At 44.0% G+C, this 14,438-nt stretch overlaps 1 protein-coding gene and 1 pseudogene across 4 annotated transcripts in view; both read left to right on the top strand.

The window, feature by feature from the left end:
* The window catches only part of PTPRA (protein tyrosine phosphatase receptor type A), a 116,133-nt gene that overhangs the window by 71,017 nt on the left and 30,678 nt on the right, over window positions 1-14,438 (top strand). For 3 of the 4 annotated variants that reach the window (XM_032461959.1, XM_032461960.1, XM_032461958.1), the window contains 3 exons: window positions 4,318-4,402; window positions 5,901-5,974; window positions 6,182-6,318. In XM_032461959.1, the coding sequence (XP_032317850.1) occupies window positions 4,318-4,402; window positions 5,901-5,974; window positions 6,182-6,318 (296 nt within the window). Of the gene's footprint in view, window positions 1-4,317; window positions 4,403-5,900; window positions 5,975-6,181; window positions 6,319-14,438 lie in introns of those variants that run through there. The other variant, XM_014561244.2, reaches the window with a different exon arrangement.
* Window positions 4,409-13,690, top strand: LOC116657971 (annotated as a pseudogene).

The following is a 14,438-nucleotide window of genomic DNA, read 5'->3' as shown; positions in this document are numbered from 1 at the left end:
AATGTCTGGAGGTGATTTTGGTCCTCAGTTGGGGGTTTGCTACTGGCATCTAGTAGCTAGAAGCCAGGGACATTGTTAAACATCCTACAGGGCACACGACAGTTCCCTGCTATGTCCTTAGTGTGAGGTTGAGAAACTCTGGTATAGATAAAAGAAAAACTGGCATACAGTGTTGCTGTTAGAGTGGAATGATAAGTACACGGGGATTTACTGTACTGTTCTCTTTACTCCTGTGTAAATGTGAAAGTTTTCTGTTATAAAAGTTATAAAGTATGTATGCAGCTTGTATTTTTTAAAATACAGAAGCTATCAGCACAGCTCCACTCTGTACAGAGTGCTGTTTTCCCCACTGAGTCTGAATGAGACACCACAGCTTGTTGCTCAGCCTGTGGGTGCACTGGCCCCGGGTTGGCAAGCCTTTGGTTAAATATCCTGCTACCCCAAGGCCTGCTTTCATCCCCAGTCCTGGCTGACTCTGAACTTGAGGTGCTTCAAGGCTCAGGCTGGCAGAACTAGTACTTGCCTTCAGCTGGAGGTCCTTCAGCTCTGATTGATCTCTTCAGCACTCCAGTCCCATCTGCTTTGTCCCTCAAAGTTTCTGGTCTACTCATGCCATCCTTTGCTGCCTTCCAGATGTGCTTTTCATTTCATTAGTATTTTTATAGTTCTTCTGTCATTTCAACGTCCTTTTGGAAAGAGAAAGAAATACAGTTATGGATTCAGCCCAGTATCCTATCTTGAGCCAGATTTCTCGAATTACCTTCTTTTAATACCTAGTATACAGCCCTCTGTGATTGGCATTTAATAAAGACATATTTAGCAAGAAATCATTGATCCTTTTATTCATTCACTCAGTGTAGTCCAGTGTTTGTTTAGTGCTCACTATGTGTGAAATTCTGTGCTAGGTGTTGGGTGTATGGTGAGAAACAAAGCGGGTATGTAATCCTTGCCTTTGTGGAATTTATGGTGTAAAGGAGGGACACTCATTAATCAACTATACTCAAAAATATATAATTACCGAGTGTGAGAGGTATTATCAAGGGAAATAATAGAGTGTTCTGTGAACCTAATAAAGAGAATAATAACTGACACTGACTGCGTACGTAATATGTGCAAGTTACTGTGCCAGGAACTTTACGTGGATGATCTCATTTAATCTTTAGAGTAACTAATTTTAGAGATAAGGAAGCTGAGACTTAGGGTCATAACTCAGTTTTAAGTCAGAAAAGACCTCTCTGGGAAGAGTACACTTGAAATGAGTGAACACTGGGTGACCAGGAATTAGCCAGGCAAAGGATGGAGGGAGGCTATATAACAGCAGCAGGAATAACATGTTCAGAGACCCAAGGAAAGAGTGAATTCAGCACGGAAGGATGCCAGTGGCTGAAGTTTAGTGAACAAGGGAAGAGTGGGAGGAGAGAGAGAAAGCAGGGGCTAAATGCGGAGGTTGTTACTGGCCAGGGTAAGGATATTAGATTTCATTCTAAAGGCTGGAAACCATCGAACGGTTGTAAGAGGGGAACATGATCTGATTTGCTTTCTTGGAGATCACTCTGCCTGCTTTGTGGAAAATGGACTGGCAGGGGACAGAGGCTTAGTGTGATTCAGATGAGACAGGATACAGATTTAGACTAGAGTGATGGCAACAGAATGGAAAACCGGGCAGACAAATTTGAGGTGTTAGTTTTAGCCCTAAAACATACTACTTGCAGCTGGGTTGGATGTAGGAGATAAGCATAAGGAAGAAATTAAGGGCATTTCCACATTTCTTACTTGAGTGACAGGGTGGGTAGATGACAATGCTAGCTGTTGAGTGGTGAGAGAAACTTTTTTAGACCCAGGAAGTTTGCATTGCCTGTGAAATTTAAAGTGGAGATGATATTATAGGCACAGAAGAGAAAGTTCAGAGAGAGGTCTGACCAAACAATGCAAATGTGGAAATTGCTAGCATATCGTTGGAGCTTGCAGCCTGATCTGATCAACTAGATAGAGTATAGAGAAGAGTGCCGAGACAGAGCCCTGACGAAGTCGGGCATTTAGAGATCTGCTTTTAGAAGAGAAACGGCTAGTGAGGGAAAATCATACGGAGCAGCCAGGAAATAGAAGGAAAACCAGAAGAGTGCTTTGTTGTGGAAAGAGGAAAGTTCTTCAAAGAGGAGGGAGTAGTCAGCCAATTTGAATGTTCATTTTAATGTGAGAATTGCCGTCAACAAAGAAGCATAGTATAATATCTCCCATCTCTTTAAATAAAACAAACAAACTTTCCACCCCACATCTCCCTCCAACTGATGCTTTTCTCTGCATCTCTTGATGGTAATAAAAGTCCTCACTTCAAATAAGGAACCGGTATCTCCCTGTCTCCTCTTTTCATCTTTATTTTACTCCATTGGTTTTCTCACCAACTGCTTAACTGAAACCACTCCAGAAAAGGTCGCCAGTAGCTGCCCTCTTGTCAAAGCCAGTTTCACTTCTCTGTCTTCATCCTTCCTAATCTGTTGGTAGCATTTGATTGAGTTGATTACTCCCTCTTTGAAAAACTCTGTGCTTAGCTTCCATGACCCCACATTCTGCTGATTACCTCCTACCTCATGACTGCTGCTTATGAGTCAGTTTAACTAGCTGATCTTTTAAAAGAATGTAAATCCAGTTATCTCTCCCCTGTTTAAAGACCTCCAATCACATAGTGTTTCTCATCACATTCAGAATTAAATCCATACTCATTACCATGGCCTACAAAGCCCTAGGTCTCCTGGCTCCTGCCCACCTCTCCAGCCACATCTTGTACCCAAACTGGTCTTTGTGCTATTTCTTGAACCCACCAATCGCCAAAGGACGCTCACACTTGCTGTTCCCTGTGCCTAGAAAGCTCTTTGCACAGATCTTTGTATGGTGCACTTCTTCACATTATTTAGACCTCTGCTCAGTATAACCACTTCAGACCTTCCCAAACTAGTCTAAAGTAGCCAACCACTGACCCCTCCCTAAAAATCATCACTCTCTATCCCCTTACACTTCTTTTCTTTACATCACTTGTCCCTGTCTGAAATGGTTTTCTTGTTTATGAGCAGTTTTCCCTCACTTCCCCCAGAGTATAGGCTCCCTGTCACTTGCCTGCTTGATCACGTCTCTACTCCCAGCGTCTAGAACAGTGCCTGGCCTACAGTTGCTGGTCCATAAATATTTTTCTGGATGAATGCTGCCAAGAGGTTGAATCAGATGACAGTGGGAATGTTTCCATTGGCTTTGACAATATCCCATTTGTTGGTGTCATTGACCAGCAGTTTAAATGGAGCACTCTGGGTAGACGTCAGAGCAAAATAGATCGTGTCCCCAGAGGTAAGGGGTTAGAGAAAGCAGTTGTTCTATAAGGCAAGTCTTGTGAGAAGTCACTGTGGAGAGAGACGTGGGGCTGGCTGTTGGTGGCTGGAGGACAGTAAATGAAGTCAGGAAGACAAGTCTTTGAGGTGACGATAATAGATGTAATCCAGAGCATATGTAACAGGGTTGACCTTTACATGGGGAGACCTGCTAAAGAGAATGGAAAGTGGTTCTGCTCAAAGGGATGAAAAATGGTAAAAATAGGTACAAACTCAGACTGATTATGTAATTCGTGGTGGGGGCATGAGAGTGGCGGAGGAGGAGACAGCGGCCGCTCCTGGTCAGCTGCCTTGAGGCTAAGTGTGAGGTGGCGAGGAAGCCAGGCCCTGTGGAGTGGAAACAGCAGCAGTAGAAGGAGGCAGAAGACAGTGCCCAGCGTTTCTGGGTACGTAGTGCTTAAGGATCTAATAGTGTCTCTGTGCCAGGAAACCGTTTGGATTTATGTTAGGAAAACTGTCTTTTTTCCTTCCTCTCCCATATTCCTCTAGATGGAGCCCTTTGAGCCTGGGAGAAAGTACACTGCTGGCCTTGCACACCCAGCTGGCCATCAGGCCTGGATGTGTTCATGCTTTCAAATCTTTGAGTATTTCTTACATGTTAAGCACTATTTTTGTTTTAGGCTCTATAGCAGTGAATGAAACAGTCTCTACTTTGAGAGAGCTTTTATTCTAATGCAGGGAGACAGTAAATAAATGCATAAGTCAGAGATGAGGTGGGCATGTCACCCTGGGGCCTCACCCTACCATACCTCCCTCTTCACCCCTTAGCCTTGGGCTGACAGTGGGAGGTGTTCTCTTTTCTCTGTCCCTCTCCTCATGCCCTGTCATCTGCAGAAGCACTGGAGGAGCCCTTCTTCCTTATCTGGTGTTTCCCTGAGCAGCTGATTGAGCCCTCCATTACATACAATGATAATGACATCTTTTGTTTTCTTGATTTCAGATGAGACGCCAATTATTGCAGTGATGGTGGCCCTGTCCTCTCTGCTAGTGATCGTGTTTATTATCATAGTTCTGTACATGTTAAGGTGAGCATACTAATGCTTCTACATTCCCTTGGACTGTGTTTCAATACCCCAGGGTCTCAGTAAGCCCACACAGTCCAGAAGACAGTAGGATAAGGACACTGAGAAGGATAGAGGGGAATGACGCATGATAGTTCTCCTCCCCTTTGCTTCCATCTGTCCCAAGTCCAGTCCTCCAGCTGTACTTCGACCTAAAGCCCAGGGCAGCAGTTTAGAGGTTGAGCAAAGAAGCCACCGCCTGTTACTACTGAGAGGTGTTTGAAGATCTTCAGATCTAGCCCTATTGAAGCAACCCCTGAAAATGCCCCAGTGGAAATTATGTGCTCAGTGAAGGCCTACTTTGTTTCTAGTTGGGGCTTTGTCCCCATACTTCTCTAGGATCCCTGACCCTGTCATGCTGATCTGAACCATGTGAATTACAGGGTTCCCCTTCTTGACTTTCTTTTAGTGCCCTCTGGATATTACTCCCCAAACAGGGAGCAAAAGCCAGGGAGGGGGGAACCCAAGGGAGGGTAGAGGGAGGTGCATTTGCTCTCTTTCTGCTGAAGTCACCACCCTGACTAATTGAGTTTAATCTGCCCTTATCTGTGGCTTCAGCTGCTCTGTGCTCCCTCTGTTCTTCTGCAGGGATAAAGAGAGGGGAACCTTGTAAACCACTACAGTTTGTCATGTGTCTCACCTTCTTGCACGAGAGTTGCACCCACCCAGTGTGAAGCTCTGGGCTTCTCCCTGGTTGCACTGGGGAAACAGCAGGATTTTGTTTGGTACATTTGAATTTTGTTTGATACTCTTATCTCCCCCCACTGTATTCTACCCACACATCCTGTCTCCACCTGGTGTGGCTGTGATCTCCAGTAAATCCTGGAACGAGCTGCACAGAGGAGCCATTCAAGCCAGGACATACTTGGGGCTACCTGGGTTGGATTCTGGTGTGTGAAGGGTGAGCAGGAGCATGCCGAGGTGCTCAGTCACCATGGGATGGAGCTGCCTCAGCGTGTGCAGAACCTGTCTCTAAAAGAGCCTGTTTTAAAGAGAAAGGAAGATGTCATATGATATGACTCATCTGTAGAATCTAAAAAAAAAAAAAGGACACAAATGAACTTATTTACAAAACAGAAACAGACTCACAGACATAGAGAGCAAACGTATGGTTACCGGAGGGTGGAAAGCAGGTGAGAAGGGGTAAATGGGGAGTTGGAGGTTCGCGCCTCCTGAGGGGTGATGGACATGTTGGGTTTCTTGACTGTGGTGGTGGTTTCACGGATGTGCACATCTGTCGTAATTCATCAGATTGTGCGTCTGAGGTATGTGTAGTTTACTGTTCAAAAATTATACCACAATAAAGTTGTTTAAAAAATGAATAAAACCAAACAAAAAAGAGCCTGTTTTCTCGGTAAAGGATATTTTAAAAGGCTGAATTGATAAGTGGAAACTGCAGAGCCAGTGGTTGGTCTCTCTTGACTCTGTGCTTAGTGTTTTGCTGTGAACATTTTCTCATTAGGTTTAAGAAATACAAGCAAGCTGGGAGCCATTCTAATTCTTTCCGCTTATCCAATGGCCGTGCTGAGGATGTGGGTAAGACACCCCTTAATGACGGGAACCTTCATGGAGAAGAAAATCAAGAAAACAGGCACTTCCCAATTCTAAAAGGAAAGGAAAAAAGAGAGAGAGCAGCCCTAGTGTTTGGATGCCTGGTCCATGAGATAGAACCCCTAATTTAGTCTCCAGAGAAGGGCTGTGTCCCTGGGGCACCTGACCAACCTTCCCCCTTGTGCACTGCAGAACCCCAGAGCGTACCACTTCTGGCCAGGTCCCCAAGCACCAACAGGAAGTACCCGCCCCTGCCCGTGGACAAGCTGGAAGAGGAGATAAACCGGAGAATGGCTGATGACAATAAGCTCTTCAGAGAGGAGTTCAACGTGAGTTCTTTGTGGAGGCTGGTGTGTCAGCAGGGAGGAAGGCAGACCTAAGGTCAGGCCTTTTGAGTCATGGGGTAGAAAACAGGTTTCTAGTGGGTTAAGAGGTGAGAAATTTTTTGCCAGATTCATCTGCCTTCTTTCCTATGGGATCATGGACAGGAAATGAAAAAAGATATACCTTACCTCTCTCATCTGCCCATCCATCCATTCATTCATCATTGCATCTGCTACTTTGTTTGTTTAATAAATACTTATCAAGCATATGATATGTGCTAGGTGCCAGGAACTTGCTGGAGACCAAAAACAGATCTAGTCTCTACACTCAAGGAATTTGCTATCCAGTAGGGAGATCTCCATAAACTAGAACAAAAATAACTATATAAATTGAAACAGCAATATAGGGCATGAAGACTGTTGGAGAGTCGTAGGAGCCTGTATTAAGAGGTGGCCTATTAGGATCTAGAGCAGGGGGCCCAGGGTGTCTTAAATAGACAATAGGAGTAGATCAGTGTGGCAAGTGAGGACCATGGCGGACTGCAGGGCTGTGGGCCTCGTCTTGGGTAGTACATAGGTTTGTATGTTTCCTAATTCCCTCAAGGAAACAGAACATGTTTGTGAATCTACCAGTTAATGATTCCAGTCCACCATTTCTGATCCCAGGTCATAACTTCCTGGAAGAAATTTTTTTTTCATTGAGACCTAATCATAGGAAAGGGCACTGGGAAAATGGGGATGGGGAACATTCCAGGCACTGAAAATTTCAGGAGCAATCTGTCTAATAAGGGTGGCTGAGGGAAGGGCACATTCAAAAAATAATAAAGGGCTATGAGTGACTGAAGGGCAAACTCAGAGTAGTAAGGGATGAAAATGTGGAAGAAGGCTGGGCCAGACTTTAGATTGTATAGATTGTCATGAGAGAAGTGGAAAGCCACAAATCAACTAGATTTGTATTTTGAAAAAAATAACTCAGGCTGCTAGTTAGAGAATAGCCCATGGGGAGGCCAGGATAGAGCCGGTAGTCCAGTTAGGGGCTGCAGCAGTTAAGACCAGAGGTGCTGATAGGCTGACATAAGTGGTAATGATTAGGGAGAGGGGAACAGATTTAAGGACTCAGAGGAACAGTTCCAGGGTTGGCTAATTCATCCACTTGGGCACTGTTAAACTCTCATTTGCCTTCATACCTTTCCACTCAGCCGTGTGTCGGCTTTGTGTCTTAGCTGGCTCCCCTCATGATGCCAAAATGGCTGCCCCAGTTCTAGGCACCACATGGAGGTAAACAAGATCCAGTGGGAACAGGATCACTGTTTCTTCCTGTGTATCTCCTTTTACTGGTGAGGAAAACTTTCCCAAAAGCTTCTGGAGACTTCTCTGGTCATGTGCTCCTTCTTAAACCAGTCATAAGCAAGGGAGAAATAGGCTTACTGCAGCTGGCTGAGACCAGCCAGATTATTTCTGAGAGGACAGGCAGAAAGCGCACAGAACGGAAGCTCTAGTAGCATGGAGGGAAGAAGGAATGGTTACTGGGTGGGTGGGTCGGTCACCACTCATATCTGCCCCACCACTGGAGGGCTTGGGAGAGTGGAGAGTGATGTGGTCAGATTTGCACTCTGAGAAAATCACTGGCCACAATGTGGAGAAGGGATGGGAAGGAAGCAAGAGGTGAGGCAGAAGACCATTTACCAGGCAAGAACTAATGGAATAACTTGGACACTTTTTTCTGGCTGTTAGAAAAACAGCGCCATTCAGTGCTTATTTTTGATTAAGAACATGCATCTCATCCCACAAGAAGCACCCCAGCCTCAACACTATAGCTCGATCTCCAGTAGGCACCCCACTGTTTTGTAATCTGTGGTGCCAGGTGCTCCTGGGTAATGGGTATGTGACCCCATAGCCATACTTTTTCTGTGAAATGAGTTCTTTGTTTAGAGGTACTTCCATGAGATCCCATAATAAGGCATTCCCCTGAGTACCTGGATAGAGGTGGTGCTCCTAGAGGCATGGCAGGCAAATTGAGATAGATGTTGTGGCAGCCACTTGCCATGCTACCACGGCCACTGTGTTCATGGGTTCATTGGGCCAGCACTGGGGTGGTGAGAGAAAGGGTTCTTGCAGTGAGTGCCACCTGGTGAGCATACACTGGAGCATAAATAGTTCCTGTCTTTTGTGTCCCAGCCACCTACTACCCAGGGATTAGCTTAGAGACCGACATCCAGTGAAGTAGATAGTGTGATACCTTGCTTGAAGTCCTGTTCACTGGGCGGATTCCTCTTTTATACTCATTCAGAGTTACACCTTAAGTAGATTGTCCTGTAACAGAATGGTCTAGCATGTCTCACAGAGCTACTTGTGCACTAGGCTGGACTTTTTTCTTCTTCAGTCAACTGTTAACATCATCAGGAAGTCAGAGTGGGCGTGTAGCAAGCGTTCTGTACACGCCACTTTCAGCTGAATTCTACACAGGTCCCAGCTTATGACTTATTCAATCACATAATACTTAGTTTATGATGGGCAGTTGAAGTTGTATGGATACAGTGTCCCATGGTCAGGCTTACAGGCTCTACCAGAGCCCAGTGCTAAGCTAGGAACACAGTCTTGCTGACAGGATCACGGTCTTGTGCCCAAATTCTAAGATTTTTCATTATGATTCTCCTGCTCAGCCTTAACCACAGACACTTAGGGCCCCATAGAATCTACCAGAGCTAATTTCTCTGTGGCCTGGATCAGCTAGAGAGCCTTCTCTCTTCAGATCACTCAATAAATAAGTCAGAGAAGGACACCAGCGTGTGGTACACTATCTCCAGGATCCAGAATTGCCAGCAAGCATCACTCCTCCCTGAAGTGGAGGGGGGAACAAGAAGCAGCAACTTGTCCTTTAAGTTGGAGGGGATGTCCTGACATGCTGCAGGCCTTTGACTTTCAGAAAACTTGAAGGCAGGCCACTCTGTTTTTATTTCTATGTTTAGCATATATTTCTAAGATACATAATATCCTGTCAGCTTCATGTCATCAGTATAGTTGTCCAGGTGATGTCCTGTGCAACAGTGGAAAAGAATCCCAGTGAGCCAGATCACAGCAGAAAGAGGTCAAGATGATTTATCACTGAAGCTGCTCCTGCCACGAGAAAGGGAAACTGCTTCGTGTAATCTTTGTACGTCACAAAGGGGAAAAAAGTACACTTGCTCATTAATAGTTATAGTCCAGGTACCAGGAAGGTAGGCACATCTGGAAGAGCGACTGCAGATCTGCAGCTCCACGTGGTCATCTATGATACCAGACTGACATTCTTAAAAGCTGTCAGCTCGTCTGTTTGGTAGCTTGCATGGGAAGTAATAGGAAGCATCAGAACAGCTAATACTAGTAGTTATTGAGCACTCACTGCATGCCATCACTAACCTCAAACGTGTAAATGGATTATGTCAGTATTATCCTGAAACTTTCAAGTCTCCTGTAGCACTTAGACTCTCTGTGACCCACCGAGGGACCTAGCCTTTTGGTAAGAGAGATTATTGCTCTAGCAGCTTGCATTTGCTCTTGCTACTATAAGGGTCCCTATCCAAAGGGTTATAGGACCAGTGTGGTTATTCTGCTGCTTGCTGTAGAATTCCATTCTAGCCATACATTGGGAAAATAGTTCCTAACGTGAGGCCAGTTAAAGCCAAAACTCCTTCCATCTCCTGGCCTGCAAGAGGCTCCATTCTAACCAGCATAAAATAGTGGCATTCTGGGTTCCAAGGAATTAGTTAGCTGAAAGCCAGAACCTTGTAGACCCCAAAAGGTGTATTTCCCTTTACCAAGTGGAGATACTGTGGTAAATGGCACAGATTCAGAAGGGAAGATGAGGAGGAAGGTTCATGGTGTATGAGTTTATGTGCTGTGGCAGGGTTCTTTCTTAGACGTGCCCAACATTGAAGGGTGGTTCTGGATCTTGAACTGACTCAGGCCCAGGAGTTAAATGAGCAGGGGCCCTTCTGTAGCTTGGGAGTCTAGTCAGGCCCCTTCAGCTGACCTGAGCTGGCTGCCTCCTATTTCTGTTATTGGGAGTGTCACAACACATCATCCACAACCAGAGATGTCTGAGCCCTAGTGAACCGTGGCCTCTGAGGCTTTTTTCATCCCACTAAGATTAAGAATTCCATATTGGAGGTGGCTTCTTCCAGCTGGGCCAAGAAGCAGCTGCACACCTTGAAGGACACAGGCTGCGGAGTTGGTGTCTTCTGGATGACCGAAACCATGGCAGGTCCAGAAACTGATGCCCAGTTCCATTTCACTAGCATCAAAAAATAGTTCAGCTCTTACACTCTCACAGGGAGAATGAACTGTGTACTGGCCACATATGGAGGCATTGCTTTAATAGTCTTATACTTCAAGTTAAGGTCTAGAAAAACTCCAGCTGTGAAAGCAATATAAACGGGTTCTAAACTGTGCCTCATCTGTTAGGTTCCCATGCCTGAAGAAGCTAATGTCGGCTCATCAGGTGATACTTGATTTGTTCAGTAAATTATGAACCTGGGAAAAAAAAATTAAAGAACCCCATTTTGAAGCCAGTGTCTTCTTCTAGAAGATTCAAGCGCTTTCCTCGCCAGTGCACACCCTCTAGCAAGGTGTGCACTGTGACCCCCATCAAGGACACGGGGAAGGTGTCAGTAGGAAGGTTGAGCCTGTTGGATCCCAGGTGACACTGATCTCTTTGTGCCAAGAGCTTTTTGGCTTTTCATTGTTACGTAGCTGAATCCAGCATTTAGTCCAGGTTCCCACTGGCCACCCCACCCCACCATTAGAACCGTGGCCAGTTTCCTAAGCTGTTACACTAACTGCAGAAGTTCAGTTAACCATACTGTAACTAGAACTTTGGCCCTATTGAGTAATTATGCTCTTCCCTCTTTGGCCGAACATTTCCTAAGTCTATATGAACAACTGTTCCTATGATTTTTGATGATAGAACTCAGTGAATTCTTGCAGTTTCTTCTGGGTATTAGTTCTTTACTTTTCTACCTTCTTTCAGTATTTTACCCTCCAGATCTTGTTATGCTTAACATCCTCATTATCCATGAGCAGTGAGAGCTGGGCTGCGGGGCAGTTTTCATCATGAAAACAAGATGCAGTAGAGAGCATAATAGAGGTTTTTAGAAGTTGACTTTCTCCAACTCCTCTGTTTCCTTTCAGCATCATTTCAGTTATCTCATTTTAACTTAATACCCTGTCTTTTACATGACCAGCCAACGAAAGATGTGAATTCCATTGGCGTTTAGCAACTAGCAAAATTCTGAAATTCTAACATTTGATACAGCGAAGTACATAGCACGGTCATAGAAGGGCACAGAGTCTTGTGCCATTTTTGGAGGATGAGTATTTGATGTTGGAGCTGGGCTTTTTCTTGTTTTGTTATCTAAAATTGTCAGAAGTAATCCTCAGTTTCAATATTTCTCATCTCCCTTTAATTGGAACTCCCACTGTCCCCAACCCCTTTGCCATCAGCTAGAACACATCCTAGGTGACTGCAGGCCAGTAAGTGAAGTGACTGTTGTACAGTTGTGAAGTGTGAGTGGCTTGCTCTTTCCCATAATGAAAATTGGTTGACAGTTCCTTTCTTTCTCTTCATCTGAACTCAGTAATCAGGTTCACACTACCCACATTTCCCTTATCAGTCTCTTTAACAACAACCCCACTGTTACTAACTGCTAAATGAGTTAAGGTACTTTATTTAAAAACAAGAAAAGTCAGCTCAACTAAATTAAGCAAAAAATGAAAACCCATCAATTGGAAAGACACTGGGGAAGCTGGCAGAATCAAAGATGAGGTAGGCTACCAACCCTTGGGCAAAGCACATCCTATCCTGGTGGGTCTGGGGCCCTCTAGGAAGCCTCTGCTTCCTCCTGGGCCTCAAAATCCTAGGAAAGAGAATCTAGCTGATACAGTGTAAGTTAGGTGTGACTGTGCTTGCATTAGTTAGCCCTGGAAGGGAGAAGGAGGAATAACACATAGGAACGAACATGCCAATTTGTGTCTGCTATCATAGAGTGATATTCTTATAATCATGGGGTGAGAAAGGCCTTCCTAAACCAAACATGAAATTTAGAAGCCAGAATGGAATAGATTGAAAGGTAATAAATATATTAAAATGTTAAACGTCTCCATGAAAAATTACACCGTAAGAAAGTGGCCAGCTAGGGGAAACTGTTTGCCACAGGTAGACAGAGAATTTTCCATAATATATATAAAGAGCTTCTCCAGATGTGTAAGAAAAAAGTAAACGTTGCAGTAGAATAATTAGCAGTTCACAGAAGAAAAACAAATGGTCTATAAACATATGAAAAGAAGCTCAACTATTACCTAGTAATCAGGAAATCCAGATTAAAACTAACCAGTATTTGGGGCCTGTTAGATTTGAAAATTTTAAAAGGTAGATATCAAGTATGGGCAGAGGTATGGGGATCAAGACACTCTTACACGCAGATGGGGGGTTTCAGTTGATACAGCACTGGAAGGATGATTTGGCAGTTTCAGCCAAAGTTTAGGGACTTACCCCATCTGACCTAAGTTATGGGGCTCTGAACAGAAAACCAAATATATATACTTCTACAAGGATGTCCATTACAGCATTATTTATAATAGCAAAGAAAATAAGATGAAAAGTATCAAACAGCAGAATGACTAAATGATTTCTTGCATCTATTATGAAATTCTGTACTATCATTAAATAAATGTGTTGACATAGAAAGACATGGGAAAAAAAACGTATTAAAAAAAAAAACCTGTCTGTGTATTTGTGTGTGTGAGTGTGTGAGAATACTTTTTTTTTTCCTGGAGGAATACTGTGAACTGTGAGCAGTTCTTCTACAAGGCAGGTAGAAGAGAGGAGGGACATGGTAGGGAACTTCCACTTCCTGTTATTTGACTTTCTTTTACAACAAGCATATTTTTTAATAACATTTTGAAAAATAGACTTCAAAAACTTTTAAAAGCTTTTTTAATACAGTGGGGGAAAAAAGAGCTAATAGAGCTTATTAACTTTAGCATAATATCCATTATGCTTTAATGGATCTATAGCATGTAGAATAAAGAGTTGGTGTCCCCAGCTTGAACTGTGCCAAGAGTCTTGTGGTCAGGTCTCCATGAAAAGGAACATCATTAAATGGGAAGTTGTTCTGGAGAAAAACTGGACCATGGGGGTGAACAGCTGAAGGAACAATACGTGTAAGGACATGACAGCTGTTTTCAGATATCTGACAGGCTGAAAGGATTTCTGTGAAACCCCACCATGGTTGAAAGTTCCAGGCAGTGGCTTTTGTCCTAAAGTTATAAGCTGGAAATTTATTGACCAGCATTTGTCTTAGAAGTAAGCACTAAATTTTTTTAAAAAGAAACACTTTGAAAAGCCACTTACTGAGTTCCTTAAAGCATATTTAAGGTTTAAAAAATAAATAAGATTTAGTTAGCTCCTGAGATGAAGAGGGTGGGGAGACAGCAAGGGAAAGAACTGGAGGCAGTGAGGTGGTCAAAATCTGTGCATTGTGATGTAGAACCCCCCACCCCCACTCAGCACCCTGCATCTTCAGTAGAGACAGCTTAATTCTTGGGTTCCCAGGTTAAGAAGCATGTATGTGTAATCAGGAGACAGGATTGTGTGGCATCTGAGAGGAGCAGAGGCAAAATAGCATCTCCATTGATGAGTTATCTCCAAATAAATGAATTGGAGCCGAAGGCCTCTGGGAATTAGCAGTAACTATGTCATAGGCTTTGGAATTCGACAGTCCAGGGGATTGGGAGTTCAGGACTTCAAGGGGCAGAGAAGGTGCCAACTGACACTGGGTTTTACACTAGTCAGTATAAGAGAGATACAAAAGAAATTGTGTATCTGGGTGTTAGGTCCTTCTAAACAGAACTGGTCCAAGGTGAGGTAAGCTGTCTTGGAAGGTAGTAGGTTCCCCAACACGGCAGAGTGTTCGCGCACCGGTGACTGAGGTCAGAGTATTTGTAAGGGAATTCAAGTTTTACAGTGAATGAGGTACAGTACTACACTGGAGATGTCAGGCAGCGCAGTAAGGCAAGAAAAGAAATGAAAGATATTAAGGACTGGAAAGGAAGAGACAAAATACGTTTTTCACAGAGGAGAATATTGT

The sequence above is a fragment of the Camelus ferus genome, chromosome 19, assembly GCF_009834535.1.
Source record: "Camelus ferus isolate YT-003-E chromosome 19, BCGSAC_Cfer_1.0, whole genome shotgun sequence".
NCBI lineage: Eukaryota > Metazoa > Chordata > Mammalia > Artiodactyla > Camelidae > Camelus > Camelus ferus.
This window is presented reverse-complemented; position numbering and strand designations above follow the sequence as displayed.